Source organism: Lonchura striata, chromosome 2 (genome assembly GCF_050655825.1).
Source record: "Lonchura striata isolate lonStrDom1 chromosome 2, ASM5065582v1, whole genome shotgun sequence".
NCBI lineage: Eukaryota > Metazoa > Chordata > Aves > Passeriformes > Estrildidae > Lonchura > Lonchura striata.
In genome coordinates this window covers 137,434,802-137,451,411 of record NC_140704.1, presented here as the reverse complement: position 1 = coordinate 137,451,411, position 16,610 = coordinate 137,434,802, and the positions used below count along the sequence as shown (strand labels likewise).

The 16,610-nt window shown below is 40.4% G+C and overlaps 1 protein-coding gene across 35 annotated transcripts in view; it reads right to left on the bottom strand.

Annotated features, from left to right (window-relative positions):
• Window positions 1-9,438: 9,438 nt before the first annotated feature.
• The window catches only part of RIMS2 (regulating synaptic membrane exocytosis 2), a 447,424-nt gene continuing 440,252 nt past the window's right edge, over window positions 9,439-16,610 (bottom strand). For all 35 annotated transcript variants that reach the window (XM_085573910.1, XM_085573913.1, XM_021546502.4 and 32 more), the window contains 5 exons: window positions 16,262-16,403; window positions 14,767-14,879; window positions 13,929-14,030; window positions 12,825-12,964; window positions 9,439-12,369 (listed from right to left, as the gene is read on the bottom strand). In XM_085573910.1, coding sequence (XP_085430036.1) covers window positions 12,151-12,369; window positions 12,825-12,964; window positions 13,929-14,030; window positions 14,767-14,879; window positions 16,262-16,403 — 716 coding nt within the window. In that variant the 3' untranslated portion in view covers window positions 9,439-12,150. The remainder of the gene's footprint in view (window positions 12,370-12,824; window positions 12,965-13,928; window positions 14,031-14,766; window positions 14,880-16,261; window positions 16,404-16,610) is intronic.

Below are 16,610 nucleotides of genomic sequence, written 5' to 3'. Positions count from 1 at the left end.
ATCCTCACAGCACTGGAAGTGTCAGTCAGGACAATAACAGCACCTTCCCCAGCCACAGTTTATTTCAGCTGCTGTCCTACAGCACTCAATCTGTATCTCCAGTGGCTTCAGAGTGGATGCCACAGTGGGGCCTCTGCAGTGCTAGAGCAATGTAGTAGGCTTCACCCAAAAGCCCATTTGAGTCAACAGCAAGACTCAATTTATGGGTTCCAGTGGACTAGATGTGCATCTGAGCTACTCCCTTTATAGCCAGTGACAAGAATAGGTACAGCTAAGCTATGACTCATTTTCTTCTTAAAGGAGTGTGCTAGTTTGAATGTAAACCAGTAGGAAAAGTGAACCCCACAGAGTTACCTTAAGAGAGATTTCAGGTTGGAGCTACAATGCAATAGAAAGATTACAATAAATGCAATGATACCCAGAAAACTGTCTTAAACCCACTAAATCAGAGTACAGCCTTGCACCCTGTTGGTCAGGGTGGTGGTTCCAGTCCTGTTGAATGATGGTTGCAGTCAAAAGCAGTGGTCTTGTCATCCTCTGGATCCATTGAGTGGTAGTAGTGATGTCCCAAGTTCCCAGTTATATACGGGTGGGAATGCTCAGTACTACTCCCACCCAGGGCAGGATTTTTACAATGGAATGATGTAATCCAGTGAGTCATCTGCTCATTTTGATGGTGCCATTGAGTCCATGATGGCCCACTAGCAGAGACCCCCTCAGGAAGGGTGTGACTGTGCTGGTGCTTCCCTGGAGGGAGTTATCACAGCTGAACTGTTTGTGAAGAAAAAGAAACACTGCCCTGCTTCCAAGGGTTGCCTCTTCTCTTTTGTCTCATTTAACATCCAACTTGTAGCCTGAGGTGTCAGATGTGTACTGAGCAGCTCCTGAAAAAGACTCTTGATTTATAACTTGTCAGAAATCATATAGAGTGGAGTAGAATACACAGTTTGGGTTACATCCATGTAGTGCAAAACTTTTCTTGTAACCAGGACAAGGAGATGTCTAAAATATATTTCAAAAGTACCATTTCCACTGCCTATACAGAGAAACCAGAAGACCCATGCCTGTCTGGCTGACCACTGAAATTAGGTGAGATGAGTCCCATTCATATAGAGTTGCCAGAGAGAAGAGCACCCTCAAGCTTCTGTACCAGGGTGAAGGCGGAGGTGCTGATACAGTTAAGGTTCATGCATAACTCCAGGGTAGGCATTTAGGAAACCCATGCAACAGGAAAAAGGACCTGATGTCAGGGCAGGCAGAGAGCCCAATTCGTAACAGGGATCAACCATCACAAAATCTGTCCAGCGCCATTAGATGAAAAATTTGGAAGAGTCCTTTCTCACAGGGATACCTGACAGAGGGAGGTAATGTACCTTTTATGCAGATATCAATGTGTAGTTTATTTACCTGTCATGAGGAGTCCCAATCCTCCAGGGTAGAGGATTGGGCACTTCTCAGACCAGGAACTGAAAGGGTTTGGTAACATAATAACATAATTCAGTGCTGACTGGAGCAATGATTAGAGGGCAGGTCTTGTCTCAAAGCTACATGTTGATCAGCATCCAGCTCAGCCATGCCCATCATCTCTGAAGATCTCAAGGGATCTGTGTGGTTTCACAACCCCCACAAGTGGTTCCTCTGAGGCTGACTTGAGCTCTTCTCCCAACAAAGGAAAGTTCCAGAGAGAGCTCAGTGGGAGATGACTGCATCACATCTTCTTCCAGCTTATTCTTCCCCTGCGGAGTTTTGGGTAATAGATCTTCACTTCCAGAGAAAATGATGCATGTGATTTGGCATCAATTGACAATGGCCCATTGTGGAGCCTTGCAAGGCAGGCACTTACTCCTTAACTTTCCTTTTCTGCATGAATTGTGTGCTGTTTCCATCCAATTTGCCATATTCCTCTCAGCCCTTTCTCAAGAAAACCACTTTTTTTTTTTTTAAGAAGAATTTTTCTTGAACAATTTAAGCTGTATAATGTGTTGTCAATATAACTTGTTGTCAATAACATGTTGTCAATTCAAGCTGGATACATGTTGTCAATAAATAATAGCATAGTAAAATATAAAAAAAATCACATTTGGATGTAAGGATACTTGAGAAAGAAAGCAGGTGTCAATTGATGACTTACAAACAAGTTATCTCATCATTGGGCCATCTCATTTCACTGTTATTTGGCATCCTTAAAGACAGACCAGCAGCAAGATTAAGCAGGCCTTGAAAAACATGGGAGTCACCATCCTGGATCCCAGCCTCCTGTTTCACTTTGGTTTGATAAATATCCCTGCTAAATGCTTCAGAAGAAAGTACATGATATTCTTTGGATAGAAGCAGGGTCATCTGACCTAACAAAATAATTTATCTTCTCTTATGCCTAGAAACCATTTTCAGCCCTGAAACTTGAATAATTGCATCACTTCCAGAAATTTGTTAGGAGTGATTGTAATAGTGAGATCAGTGATGGCTCTTTATGAGAAAACTCACCAGCATGTTTGGTTTTTTACCTGTTGAAACAATAATGGGGTAGAATCACAGGTGCTGAACAAGACAACACTGCGGTTGTAGCCAAGGGGTGGAGAGGAAATAATTAACACCTTAGAAGGTGTTTTGGGGTTTTTTTTGCCTCTTCCTCAAGCTTTAATTACTTTGCTTGGTTCATTCACATTATCCTTATTAATTATGATTAATTGACTGACCAAGAGTCTGTTCTCCTTTTGCAAGTTTGTACAAATAGTACCAACTGGAGCAAGGTAAATATTCAGCCAGGATAGCAGACTTCTGGAAAAGTGGAGAATGGATCCTGTAATTCACTTTTCCTGCAGCATCTCCTCAGGAAGCTTGTTGGCTCTTACCTTTCCTGCTGATGGGAAGTAGGGTATGCTTATAGTGCTTTTTAGTACCTTCTTCTCCTCCCAGACCTTCCATCTCTCCTGTGGTGGCAGCAGCACACTGTGGTCCCCAATACACCACCCAGATGTTTCACAATCACAGAATTGTTGGAAGGGATCTCTGGAAATCATTCAGTTCAATGCTCTGCCAAGGCAGGGTCACCTACAGCAAGTGACACAGGAATGTGTCCAGAGAGTTTCTGAATGTCTCCAGAGAGGAAGACTCCACAACCTCACTGAGCAGCCTGTTCCAGTGCCCTGTCACCCTCAAGGTAAAGACGTTCTTCCTCATGCTGAGGGACAGCATCCTCATCCCATCTCTGGGCACCACCAAAAACAGCCTGGCAGCATCCTCTTAGTGCCTGCCTTTGAGATATTTGTATGTATTTATGAGATCCCCACTCAGTCTTTTCCAAATTAACAGGCCCAGCTCCCACAGTTTCTCCTTATAAGAGAGATGCTACATCCCCTCATCATCTCTGGGACCTCTGCTGGACCCTCTTCAGTAGTTCCTTGTGTGCTTCAGACCAAAACTTCCAATTTTGCTCACAGTGCCCAGGATCCTGGCCATATTAAAATAGCTTTTAATTTAAAAATTCTTGTTCATTTCAGCCTTTTTCCCTTAACAGAGTTGCATTTATTTACAGATTTGTTTAAGACCACATGGAGTGAAAGAACAGGCTTCCAATTTGGCAGAAGTGTTGTGTTCCCAGTTTGAAAAGGGCTGATTTACCCTTTGCTCATCCACTTGGACTCCCATCTGGCTCTGCCTCTCCACATGCAAAGGTGGCCAGGCTGCATCTGTAAGCAGGGCCAGGCTTGTGCCACGCTCACTGTGCCATCGCTGGCATGGCCCCTGCCATGGCTTTTACCCACAGGAGACAGTGCTCTCCCAAGAAGTGCTTTATGGTGGCATTAGTGAGCCCTTGCTCCCAGAAATCTGGGAGTGGAAAACTTATTTGGGGCAGGGAAGGAACAAGAGGAAAGGAAGAGAGTTCAGGTGTACAGATGCAAAGCACACCATTCTGCTGGGTCTCCAGGCCTGCACAATGGAGCTGGCATGCTTCAGTGAGCAGTGCAGATGTGACCTCACTGAACAAGGGCCAGAGGCTGAAGGGAGCAGGGACGCCAGGACAAAGCTGTTGTAGGGCTCCAGCAGCCAGCTGACACTTGGCTGTCTGCAAATGGACCTCAAGTAGCTGAAAGCAGGAATATGACCAAACCTCATACTGTGACCTCTCACTGAGGCCAAGGCCAGCCATGGTGTTAGTCTGAAGGGCTGACTGAGGTTTGCATGAGAGGATGGAGAAGCTTCAGTGGATCCATTTTTTTCTGTTCCCCACATTTTTGCTTTCACAATGTTCAATTTCATTGTAATTTGGTTCTCAGGAGGGAGATTTTCCCAGATGTTTTCTGGGACCAAAGGGTACTGAAAAGAATAAGGACCTGATATTCTTCTATGTCTTATCCAGAGTGGCATCCTCATTTTAGGCGCTATTTGCATTATCTACCTTGGAAGCTGAACTGCCTTCCAGCTCATTGTGAAAAGTGTTCAAAATGACTTTCCAGAAGATCCTTAATTAGAGTTACCGTGGAGGTTCTCCTGTCTTTTTTCATTGAATACAATTAAATAGACTATTAATTTTGACCCTCTGAGTTTCACCTGAATTAGATGTCTGAGCAGAGCCTGAGTATCTATCTTGGACTGTAACTGTGGCTTGATGTTGTCACCCAGCTGTCACAACTAAGTTTGTAACTCAACACTGGTTAGGAAAGCAAAGCTGCTGAGAGTGTAAGAAAACTGTATTCTTAATCTGTTGCCTAAGGCGCTTGCTCATATTTTAAGTATCAGATAAGCATGAGATGTGGAAAAGTCACAATGAAGCATCTTGGTTCTGGATCCTTCTTAAAGAAAACAAGGAAATAAAAACTGTGCCTAAACAGGTAAAGAAAACAATATAAAATATATTCTTAGTTAAACATGTATAACTAAATAAACTAGTCCTACAGCTGCACCGATACTGTGATTTTTACTGATACCATGCTAATTGAAAACAAGTAATCCTGGATTAGAAGTGAGAAGAATTCACAGCAATCCAAAATAAGGATTCTTATGTTTATTTTCCTTAGTTTTTCATCGTAATGAAACTTTCAGAGCTGGAAGTGTGCCAACATTGTTTTGCTTTGCTTTATTTTGTTAAAGGTATTTTAAGGTGCTGACAGGAATATGTCACCTCTTTATGAATGGGGATTCAACATTTCTGTCTATCACCTGACTCGTGTGTTTAGGGGACAACTTAGAAGTGTGGCTGCATTTTAAGTTAAGTGGCCTTTTCCCCTTCATGTTACCCAAATACTTCTTGGCTCACTCTGAGATCCACTCTTCTTAGCTCTCACTTTATTTCAGTGGCCAAAGTGCAAGATATATAAAAATGCCAATTCTCCAAGTTGTATTTTTGCTAGTGAAGAATAAAGTTATCTGTTGGTGAAGTGCCATCCTACCCCAGGGTTGTTCCTAGAGAGCCAGAGCTGCTGGCTTCCAGATTGTTGAGCCAAAACAATGTTTGTACAGCCAAAACACAGTGAAGGACAGGACTCATTTGTTTGTGCATGAGGTTGTGTAACTGTGTACACTGACACCTCAGGCATGTGGCAGATGGTAACTAAGGCATCTGGAGGGCCAGGTTAGCAGATCTAAGAGTAAGCAGTTCTTGAACACAAATTCCAAAACACAAAATCACAGCACAGAATTTGGGTATGGAATCAGAATATGGGCTGAGAAACTTTTAGATAAAGAAAATTTTTGTGTAATTTCTGGTGTGAGGGAGACCATAAGAAGAATCTTCAAAAGTCCTCAAGCTTCTTAACTGAGTTTCTTCCCAAGCAGCAGAACTCACAGTGTGCTGATCCCTGAGAGATGGTGCCTGATGTAAATGACTCTTCCTCATCTTCAGGAATCTATCTTGCCAGTATTCAGGAATGTTGCAGCAAAAATACTAATAAATAAGAAACAAAAGGGGGGGATCAGAATAGGTATCAATAAAGTATCTGCTCCTTTGATAATTTCACATTACTATTTAATCCCTCAGTATTACCTAAATCTCTTAATTCTCATGAAGGGGATAATAATTTTGGCTGCTATTGTCATTCAAACTAGGCTAACATGCAATGGCCCTTTTCTTCATGTGTCAAGTTGTACCATCAGCATAGCAGGACCTACTGGCTGAGTTTTGGCCTATCAAGTTTTGGTGTTTTGGTTTGTTTTCATTTCAGTAAATGGTGTCACCTTAATATAAATATAATCCTTAAAACACTGATAATTCCTTTACCAAAACTGTAGCTAGACAGAAGGACTTTGACTAACAACTCTTACATGTGCCCTAACAGCTGTCCAAAGACATCATGGAATATCTCGAGTTGGAAGGGATCTCTATAGAGCATCAAGTCCAACTCCCTCCTTCTCACAGGACTACCTAAACCAGGTGACTAAGAGTATCCTCCAGACACTCCTTGAACACATGACTGCTTCCATGGAGAGCCTGTTCCAGTGAGTGACCACCCTCTGGTTGAAAAGCCTTTCCCTAATATTCAGTCTGAACTTCAACCAATGCATCTCCATTCCATTTCCCCATATCCTATCACTGCTCCCCAAAGAGCAGATTAGCAACTCCCCCTCCACTGGCCCCCAGGAGGAAGCTTTAGACTGTGGTGGAATCACTCCTTATCCTTCTCCAAGCTGAAAAAGATAAGTGACTTCAGCCAGTGCTTGTGAGTCTTGAGCTTGAAACACTCTACCACTGCTCCCACCTCGGTAAGGTATCCTAAACCTCCATGTCTATAAAATTAATGTCATCCAGCACCATTCACCTACTTATTCTTTATGCCAGCATCACTTCCATAACATCTACATTTTGGATAGCACTTGATAAACTGTTCTTGGTTACAGGAATATTCACAGCAGACAAGCACTTATGACAAACTTTTCCTTAGTCCTGTGCCCTGCACCCCCTGCAGATCTAGGATACTATTTCCTTTCCATGTGACCTCATGGTATATTTCAGAGCATCAGTGCTCTGTGGTTTAGTTAGTATGGCTGCTTCTCTTTCCCCCTGAGGCTGGGCTGAGGAGTGACCTGACATGACAGTGTGTCAGATCTGGGAAGTCATTTCACACCCATTTCTTCTTTCATCAGTTATTGGCTGCCTGCTGCCCTCAGTTCTGATAATTATACAGGCAGTTCAGACAGGTCTTGCTACTAAAGGACTATGGAATTCTCATTTTTATTTCTGGCTACTATGCCTGGATCTACTTCTGCTAAGCACAGCTGCTGTGAAGGTAGAAATTCAACACAAGGCAGTCATCACTTTCTGCCTCTGTGGCCAATGGAGAGAGGAGAGAATCTGATGTCTGCAGCGTGACTCATCCCATCCTAAACAAGACTTCAAAAATAGGCAGGTATTAAACAAATAATACCAGAAGTTAATTTATCTTTGGTATTAGTAACAGATAGCTGATTTGTTTCTTTTTCTTGCCAGCTAAGCTAGGTTCCATAAACATGTCCTTTGAAGGTGAACCATTCTTTGTTGGACATGTGTATCTTCTTTCTTGTATTGCTGCTTGCCCCTGGTGAAGCTTTGCAGTAAACAGTTACCAAGGAAGGGACAGAGAGCATAGTCACAATTGGAAGCTGATTGTGATACCTACAGCTGTGTTGTCTGCTCTCTGCTGTTTGGGTATCAGAGAGATGAGAACTGTACAGGAATGTGCCAAGGAAAGAAGTACAAACTATTCTAGACTCCCACACAACATTATCTAACTTTGTGAGAAAGCTATGAAACCCATTGCTTTGTTACCTTTTATGCCATATTAAACCTCTATATAATAACTGTTACATTTTAATTATTATACATTTGTGAACAGATATTTGATAGTAGTGGGAAACTGCAAGAATGCAATGGTGTGCTGGTTAGGATGTGCTGGCCCCATGCTCACCCCCAACATGGTGCCTGATATACTACTACTATGTCATCATGCTACTAAAGCCCTGTAAATCTGAAGTACAGGCATGGAAGCAGAAAAGCCCCACAGTTAGGGCACCATGGTGTTTTACTGCATTTTTTTATTCGCACAAACTCTTCTCAGCATAATCAGATGAATCAGCCATCTGAGCAAATATTTAGTAGTCATGAGTAAGGTGGTACTGTTAATATTAAAATGATATAGTTTTGTTTGGTTTGAAATTAAGTGGACATAGACAAGGAGAAATTGGAGAGGGGAAACAGCAAGCAATCTTGAGAAACTGTCTGAGAGAATAGGACCCTTTAGAACAGTATATGTTGTAGATTTCTTGATCTGTCCAAAGGGCCTTTTCAAGGATTCACTGAGTGTAATGGTGAAGATTTCTAACAATGCCAAAGACAGACACAGTCTCATGTTCAGCTGTGGGAGGTGTTTTGCTGCCCACCCCACCACAGGGCTGGAAATGATGTGCTCCAGGGCATGGGGCAGCCTCACCTGCCCCCATAGTCCAGTTCCCAGAGACTTCCCTGACACGCTTGCAGCATCAATGTCAGCCTCAGCAGAGAGGGACCTGCTGGAGTATTAATGGTTTAAAGCACCAGAAACCTGGGTCTGCTCCTCCAGAAATCCACTTCCAGATTGAGTGCAACAAATGGAGTTCCATTTTCACAGTTCCCACAACTGCTTGGCCCAAAATACATTTGCTTGTTTTTTTGGCAGTTTTGCCTCATGACAGTACTGCAGTGCTTTTCTTTCACCTCATATCTGGAAATAAATACACACACTTTGCTGTGAAAACTGCCAGCCAGCCTCTCACTCTTCAGTAAATTTCCAAGCCATAAGTACTCAAATTTTGCCCAGTCACCACTGCCTGTGCTGATGCTGCCTCTGAGGGGCCAGGTAGAGATAAATTCTCTACTCTCCCATCTCCACCCATCCTTCTCATCACTGCAGAGGTGTTGGACCACTGCTCCCTTCTGCAGAGGCTGCATGAGCCCTTGCAGGCACCACTGTCAGGTGGGCATTCTGTCCTCATTTGTACCCTGCTCATGAAGGAAAAAGGCAGCTGATGTTAGGTGGTATCTAGGGATAGGGTAGAAGTCTAACTGGATGGTGCAGCCACTCCACAGCAGCTGATGGGATCTCTTCACGGTCTCAGCGCATTCAGTGCCCTGGTTTAGCCGAGCTGGAGCACGTCCTGGCAGCCGGAGCTGGCAGCTTGGAGCTCCATCCTGGGAGCTGAGCTCCGGGCACGCGGGAGAGCGAGGGTGGCCGGAGCGCAGAGCCCAGGGCCGGGCTGGGTGACGGGCACCCCAGGGCCGGGCTGGGTGACGGCACACTCGGCCCCACGCTCCTGAGCCCGGCAGTGACGGTGGCACCTTGGCACTGGCGTTTCCCCTGCAGCCCTGCTGGGACAGGAAAAGCATGCTTCTTCTCCAGCTGCGTGAGCTGCTTGCTCCAGCTCCACTGAAGGGTGTGGAAGGATGCTGCTGACCACCCTAGAGAAAAGCAACAAAATTCTGCACACAAATTCTGTAAAGAAAATGTTTTATTTAAAGTGTTAAATACCATCACCAGAATGAGTTTGATTTACATTAGTTGGTGTTCATTACAGGCCTAATCTGCCCTTTTTTTTTTCCCCAACTGTAATTCCTTTTAACTTTTTAAAACGTACTATTTACAAGACAGCAGTGATCACTGGAATAGTACTATTTACATGACTAAACCATAAGTAGAATTGCAGACGTGTGAAAATTAAAAAAAATACATTAATTTTTTTTTAAAATAAATACTGCATAATGACAATTATGTACAAACCTTCCATGCGTCATGTCCTTGATTTTAAAATTTGAAATAATTTATAGAGGACTATGCATACAGGAATATGTGAGCACATCTCACAGTGTCAGGAAAATGGTTATGTATTTTTGTTTAATATCCTAGGGGATATTGTAGACTGCATGTTAGTAGTATTTATTTGCTGCTGGTAGACAGATGTCTAAATTATTTCAATAAATATAATTTTACCAGTCTGTCTATTAACTTAACAATAATCCATTATATAAACTCTGCAGACAAGACACAATCTCATTTTCTATGATATTGCACAAAGTAAAAGGCATTGTAAGTGATACTGTTATTACTTTTTCCTCTTAGGAGGCATGTACAATTTGTTAATGGGAAACTTCAACAGATTTTCAAATAAAATCAGAATAATTCTGTGTGGCCATAAAGGTAAATATAGCGTACTTCAAAAATTATTGCAAGATTTCAATATTAAACCTTAAGTAGGTATTAAAGGCATACAAAGACCCAGAAAAAAAAATGTTATTTTGTTATTAAACGTTAGCCAGTTACATTCCCTTTATAACGAAACTTAATGAGAAGCTTGAGAAGCAGCACCACCCAATGGTCGTCATCGTCTGCTACAAAACCCAGGGTTGTGAAGATCCATTACCTGCAGCAGGTTCTGGTAAAGGTGTTAAATAGCTGAGGAGTGGTACTGATAAGCTTTCTTTAAGGCTACTTTACGAACCAAAGACTGATACTTTCCAGACTGATATTACCTAATTATGTCTTTTGCAACGCAAATGTAATTTATGAAAATTGAACTTTACAGCAGAAGAACTGTATGGATTTGTATCCGTTGTTGTTTTTGTTATTTCAAAATGTAGCAATCAATTTGGTTTAGTGCAAATAAAAGTGCTTAAATTTGTTTCCTAAAAAACAATCAGGTACTTAATTTTTCATCTTTCCAAAAACCTTCAAGAAATAATAGTTCAGTCTTTGAATGAAAGGTGCTGGTGCTGAACACAAATTTATTGAAGACATCTTACAATGGCCACATGATTCCAGTATTTTGCTGTAGAATTCAATTTGAAGGTGAGAAAAAATGAAAATAAGTTACCATGCACTGTACAATAAATTGCAAAAGTTCAAATATCTTCTTTATCAAATACATGCTGAATTACATTAATGTACTCCCAAGCCATGTTGCAAAATCCTTTTCAACATGCTTGAAAAAAAGTAAGCTCTTAAACAATATTTTTCTCAAATAATTCAGAAATGCAGAACAATCTGCAACCCTGAACCAAATATGGGGCATAAGACAGTAATAAGTCAAAAGGTAGCCATTTTAGAATATGCTGATCATCCTGGGAGGTAGAGGGGGGAAAAGAACAAAAGGAAGAAAGGAGACAGGGAGGAGAGATAGAGAAAGAAGGAGGTAAAAGAAGTGTACAATTTGCACATTATGTTGAACTTTACAAGGCTTGTACCTTTTACATTTAAATAAATTTAATATATTACACTTATTTCTTGTCACATAAACAGAATTTTAAATATTTGCTAGAAATTATTTTTTTATTTTTAATATAAGTCTGCAAAAACACAGACCATGACTGGTTTAAAGAATGATAAACGTGGAGTGTCTTTGTATCACCCTGTTGCATTCTCTTCCCTTTAAAACCATGCACTAGTGAAATTTATCTTTAAAAATAATATAAACTGTTGAAAATGGCTGATTTATTCTTTTTTGTTTTTGCAAGTTGCAGCCCCAAGAAAATAATTTAAGTGTTCAGCTAAATCTGTGTCCATGCAAAAAAGTTTCTTAATTTCATACAGTACAGTATATCCACAGAACTTTATTTTTCAGAGTCCAACATGTCTGGGGTTTCACTGTGTGAACAGCTGGAGGTATGAAGCCCGCCACTTTAAGTCTTGAACCTTTTCAGTATGAAGAGTTTTCAGATCTCAAGCAACTGCTGCAAGTTGACTTTTACAGCATCCTTAGATTCTTCTTTTCTTCCAATGTCTGCTAATCCACTGACTTGTAACATGGCTCCATGGGAGGATAACTCTGTTTCTGTGGCATAACCAGACTTTAGGAGGGGAGGGCAGATAAATAAAGAAAAGGGAGCAACAAAACAGATATGCCATTGAAAAGGACTTTTGTTGCATGAAACAGATTGATTTTTTTTTTAGTTTAGTCCATGGCTTCAGATTGGACCAAAACTGAGTCCCTGAACTCCAGACCTATCAGTTCTTCATGATTTCAGTCCATCACCTGAGGGCCTTCCATAGGGCACAATGTGTGCAACTTCCTTGAGAACACAGGATCGCGTTGCAGCCCTAGAAACAGGCTCAGAAGACACAACATTAAGCATGCAGTGTTACCAGGGTTTGCGACCTGTAATTTAATTTTTTTGTAACGCTGGTTGCTATGACAACAGTTTCACAGCTGCTATGAGCGAGCATACGAAGGTCCTGTTGAACTTTCAAGAGATGATTGGGAAGCTCTTCTAGTGAGAGGAGCTAAGGTTGGGTCTACTAGGGAAGAAGGAGGGAAAAGTTTGAACCACCCAATCACCATGTTGGACAGGTCCAGTTCATCTAAAAGTATCTGTGCCACTCCCATAAAGGATTTGTGATCCATACGTCCATAGTCTCCCCAAACAATTATCTGTTAGGTAAAGCACAAGAAAATAGAAAAATTTTAGCAAAAATGTCAAAAGCTTTAATCTGATCTGTCAAAAATCTCTGCTTATTTAATTACAGCAAGGAATGAAATATCCAACTGCTGGCATAGTTTAGTTCTGTGTATCCTAATCATGATGCAGTGACAGAAATTACCTGGGCACAAATAACAGTTATCCACGATACCAGGGAAAGCCCAGTGAGAGGAGCCGATATATATAGCAGAAGCAAATTAATCTATAACTCACTTTTGCTCCCTTCTACTTGCATACTCAGTTTATACTTGCATAAATAGCTATTACTGTTGTGTTTATCTGCTCAGCAAGAAAATAAAATATGAACATTTATTGCCAAATGAAGCCTGAAAGAAATTTGAAACTCATTCAGTGAAAACTGTACAGGTGATATTTTCAGGTTCAGAGGAATATTTATTCAAATTACCTGTAAAACCTTCCCTTGGGGACTTTCTTCAAATGATAGAAGCTGCTGATAAAGTGGTTCCAGCGTTTTTCTTGCTACCTTTGTTTTCTTTTTGGCTATGCAGACTCCATTTTCTAATAGATACACCTTTACATATGGTGCTTAGAAGAATGAAAATAGAGAACAGCAGGTAAAGAAGAAGTCTAGATTTTTTTGTGTAACACACTTTCTATCACCATATAAAAATATGCTTCTAAAGGATCTATAACTTGTAAGAACAAATCTCCACAAGCAATATTAACAATTATTCCCATACAAAGCATCTATGCATTTTTTTTACTCTTCTCCTTGGGTGTATTTTTTTCTTGACTTCTTTTTGTATGTCTCTTTTACCATGAAATAATTCAGATTTTGACCTGAACAAATCAAGTATTCCTATATATAGCATCCCCATACTGTACAATATGCAAAATAGGCCTATTAAGTAAATGCAAAACTTGCAATGACTTTGGTGAAATCTGGATCAATGCTCCAAATTGTTAATAATTTAAAATTATCTACAAGGTGAGAATCAGTGAAGAAAGGACTCTGACACAATTTCTATTTTGTCAGAAGAGCTTGCTAAAAATATCATTATATTGTCCTTTTCGCATAGTGTTACAGGACATCAGATTATAAAATATGGAGTAAGTATCAAATATTGGTCTACTTTTTGAGTAGATACCTATTCCACATCTCTTGATTCCCTCTTCATTCCGAAGACTCCTATATAAAAAAATCTTCAGTATATACTTTTCTTCCTACCCCATAACTAAGGATGCCTTTGCTATTTCCAAAAATACTTCTGGGTTTCCTGGCCGCCTGATTTTTAATTTCCTCCTGAAGTAGGGATGATTTCTGGTGTATCATTTCATTACAGTATGCATTTCAATATACAACATTATAACCTACTGAGATTTGAACTTGTTAAGGGTTGAGAAAGCTGAACAGAAAAGCCAGAGACCTTTATGGTAGAATCTATTCTCAGAATCATAGAATATACTGAGTTGGAAGGGACCCATTATGATCATCAAGTCCAACCCCTGACCCTGTGCTAAGATTGTTACTAAGTTTTTTCTTCCTTACCTGGCAGTGTCTTTGAACCTGGTTTTACAACAAGGCCACGGGCTCGGATTATTTCTACTTCCAGTTGTCCTTTCTTATCCATCATTCCCACCTGAATATCTCCTAGATATCAAAAAGAAATCCCAACATTGAAATTCAGAACTACTACAAGAAATGTTGAAAAAGAATCTAGGATTCTTTTTTCTTGTGGTGACTTGTATAATCTGTTTTTCACCAATAAGTATGATCTGGATTTTAACACTACTATATAATTTAATATTTACCCTCTTCACTGCTGTTTATATTAGTAAGCAATTTAAAACCTCTACAATAACACCTTGCCTCCCATCTTCCATGCCTCTATTACTTCGTATTAATTGCTAATTCCTAAGAGTTTCATATTAAAAAAAAAGGCAGTGAGGGAATTAAGACAAAGTAGCTCTGTAAAACTGCTTGAAATCTCTTCACCATGCCTCTAGTTAAAGACAAGTTATGAAAAGATAACTTGTGAATATACAAGCCTTGTAAACACAATATTAACAAATATTTTGTGCCTAAATTACCAGTTTTTATACAATATGATCCAAGTGATTCAGAGAAAAGTTTGGTCTCATTAGCCCCATTTTAAAGACCAAAAACTGAAGAGGATGTAAAAGGCTGAATTTTCAAAGCAACTTTCTACTTTTGCATGTCTTCATAAGCATCCATGATTATATTCAACTTTGGCCAAGCTTTGGTCTTAACTGAGTTGTTCAAAACCACAAGAGAAACCTATATTTAAAGGGAATCTAGATAAATTTTATGTCCTAATTACCTGACCAAATAGAATATATCATATCTAGATGACATAAACACTTACCCATTGATGGTGTTGCCAAAGTCTGTCGTCCTACAAGCTGGCCAGGACCAAGTCCATCCAGAAAATCACTGAACTGGCTGTCTGCAGCCAACCTCACACCAGGGAAGATCAAACTAGAAATAATATTGAAAAAAACAAACAAACAAACAAAAATATACTTAAATTTGACCTTTGTTTGTTTTTTTATTTATTTGGTTGGCTTTTTGTTTTGTTTTGGCTGGGGTTTGTTTTTTTTGTTTTCTAGATGTTTTGCACTTAATGTTTGTGGGTTTGGTAGCACTGTAAGTAACTTACAAAACAATCACTGTAATTTTTGAAATCCCACAGCGTTCAACAAGCAGCAATTTAGCAATTAGGCTCCAGCATATAAACAAACAGGTAAAGAAAGCACTCTCGTCGATAATTTCCAAATTTGGATTTTTCCATCATGTTCTCCTTTTCTAACGCAGTAAAGACCACTGTTAATTATCAAAGTATTGATATGAGACCAGTTCATTAAGATACTAACGCATACCCTTACCACTGCTTCAGTTACATGAAGGTTAAATTGCTCACACTTCTCAAGTTACTGTAAATTCAATGACTAAATATCAAATGTACACAGTGATAACGTTAGACCATATACTGGTGGCTATTTTCAAAATCACCATTCATTCAAAATATGTTGTTAAAAATGTCTTTGAGAATGACATCTATTCAATAACAGAATTGAAATCCCTTGTGGCAAATGCCCAAAGTAACTTAAAATTAAAATGCTTGCCATAAATTACCCATTACACAGTAACAAGAACTAATGAAATTTGTAATGACCAATCATTAAGGAATGTCCATTTCAAATGCACATAGTGCAGCAACTTGGAAACATAATATATATTGTGCAGCATAGATGGATTGTCCAGTGCTGTGAACACCACTAATAAATCAACCCACAATAAGACTTTTCTGGGCAATGTCTCAGATATATCACTGATAAGTTTTTAGCTTAGGCTTTTATGATGTTATGATAACCATGATACATGACAGACTTGTACTTCTGCCCAGATAATTTCTTCAGGTTAAAAGTAGCAGAATCTTTGGAAAACTCTTGAGCACAGTGACCTGGAAATGCTCTGGAAATGCTTTGCTCTGCATAGCACTGAGGTATTCCAGGAGCTTTTGGAAGAGAACTTGTCCATATCTGTGTTTTACCTGGTGTACTGCACCTGCTTCCCCTCCTGACACACCTCATGATGATGATCTGACCCACCATGTGCCCTTCTCATGACACATGAGAGAAATGACCCTCCTCCTCCTGCACCAACAGTGGGACACTCTTTTCAGTCACAGGGGAAGACTTAGGCTTAGTCCATCAATGACACTGGCTTGTGAAGGGAATTCTGACTGAACAGGACCCACAACACTCACTGTGCTTCTCTCTAACAACCAGTTTCATGGAGAAACATCCCTCAGCTTCATGGAGAAATGTCAGGAAACCACAGCTGTAAATGCTGCTTACTTTCCCTCAGAGCTGTAGCTGTTCATGCTCCCATCCGTTGACTCCCGGCTCGCCTGGCGAGTCATCCAGTTTCTCATCTCCACGGCCAGCCCTGTCTCCGTGCTCCTCTGGACGGTGCTCCGCAGCTTCTTGCCCCCTGCTTCTGTTGGAGACAAAAGAGAAGCCCCCATGCCACTGTGCTGTCGCAACTGTGCACACTCCTGCTCCACATGGCACTCAGAGCCACAAATTAGTGACCTGTAAAAAACTTCCATTTAAAATGTATCAATTTTTTACTAACAGGAAAACAGCATCATAAATCTCTTTATAGGATCAGGATCTTAGTTCTGTCACCGCCTGCTTTCCAAGG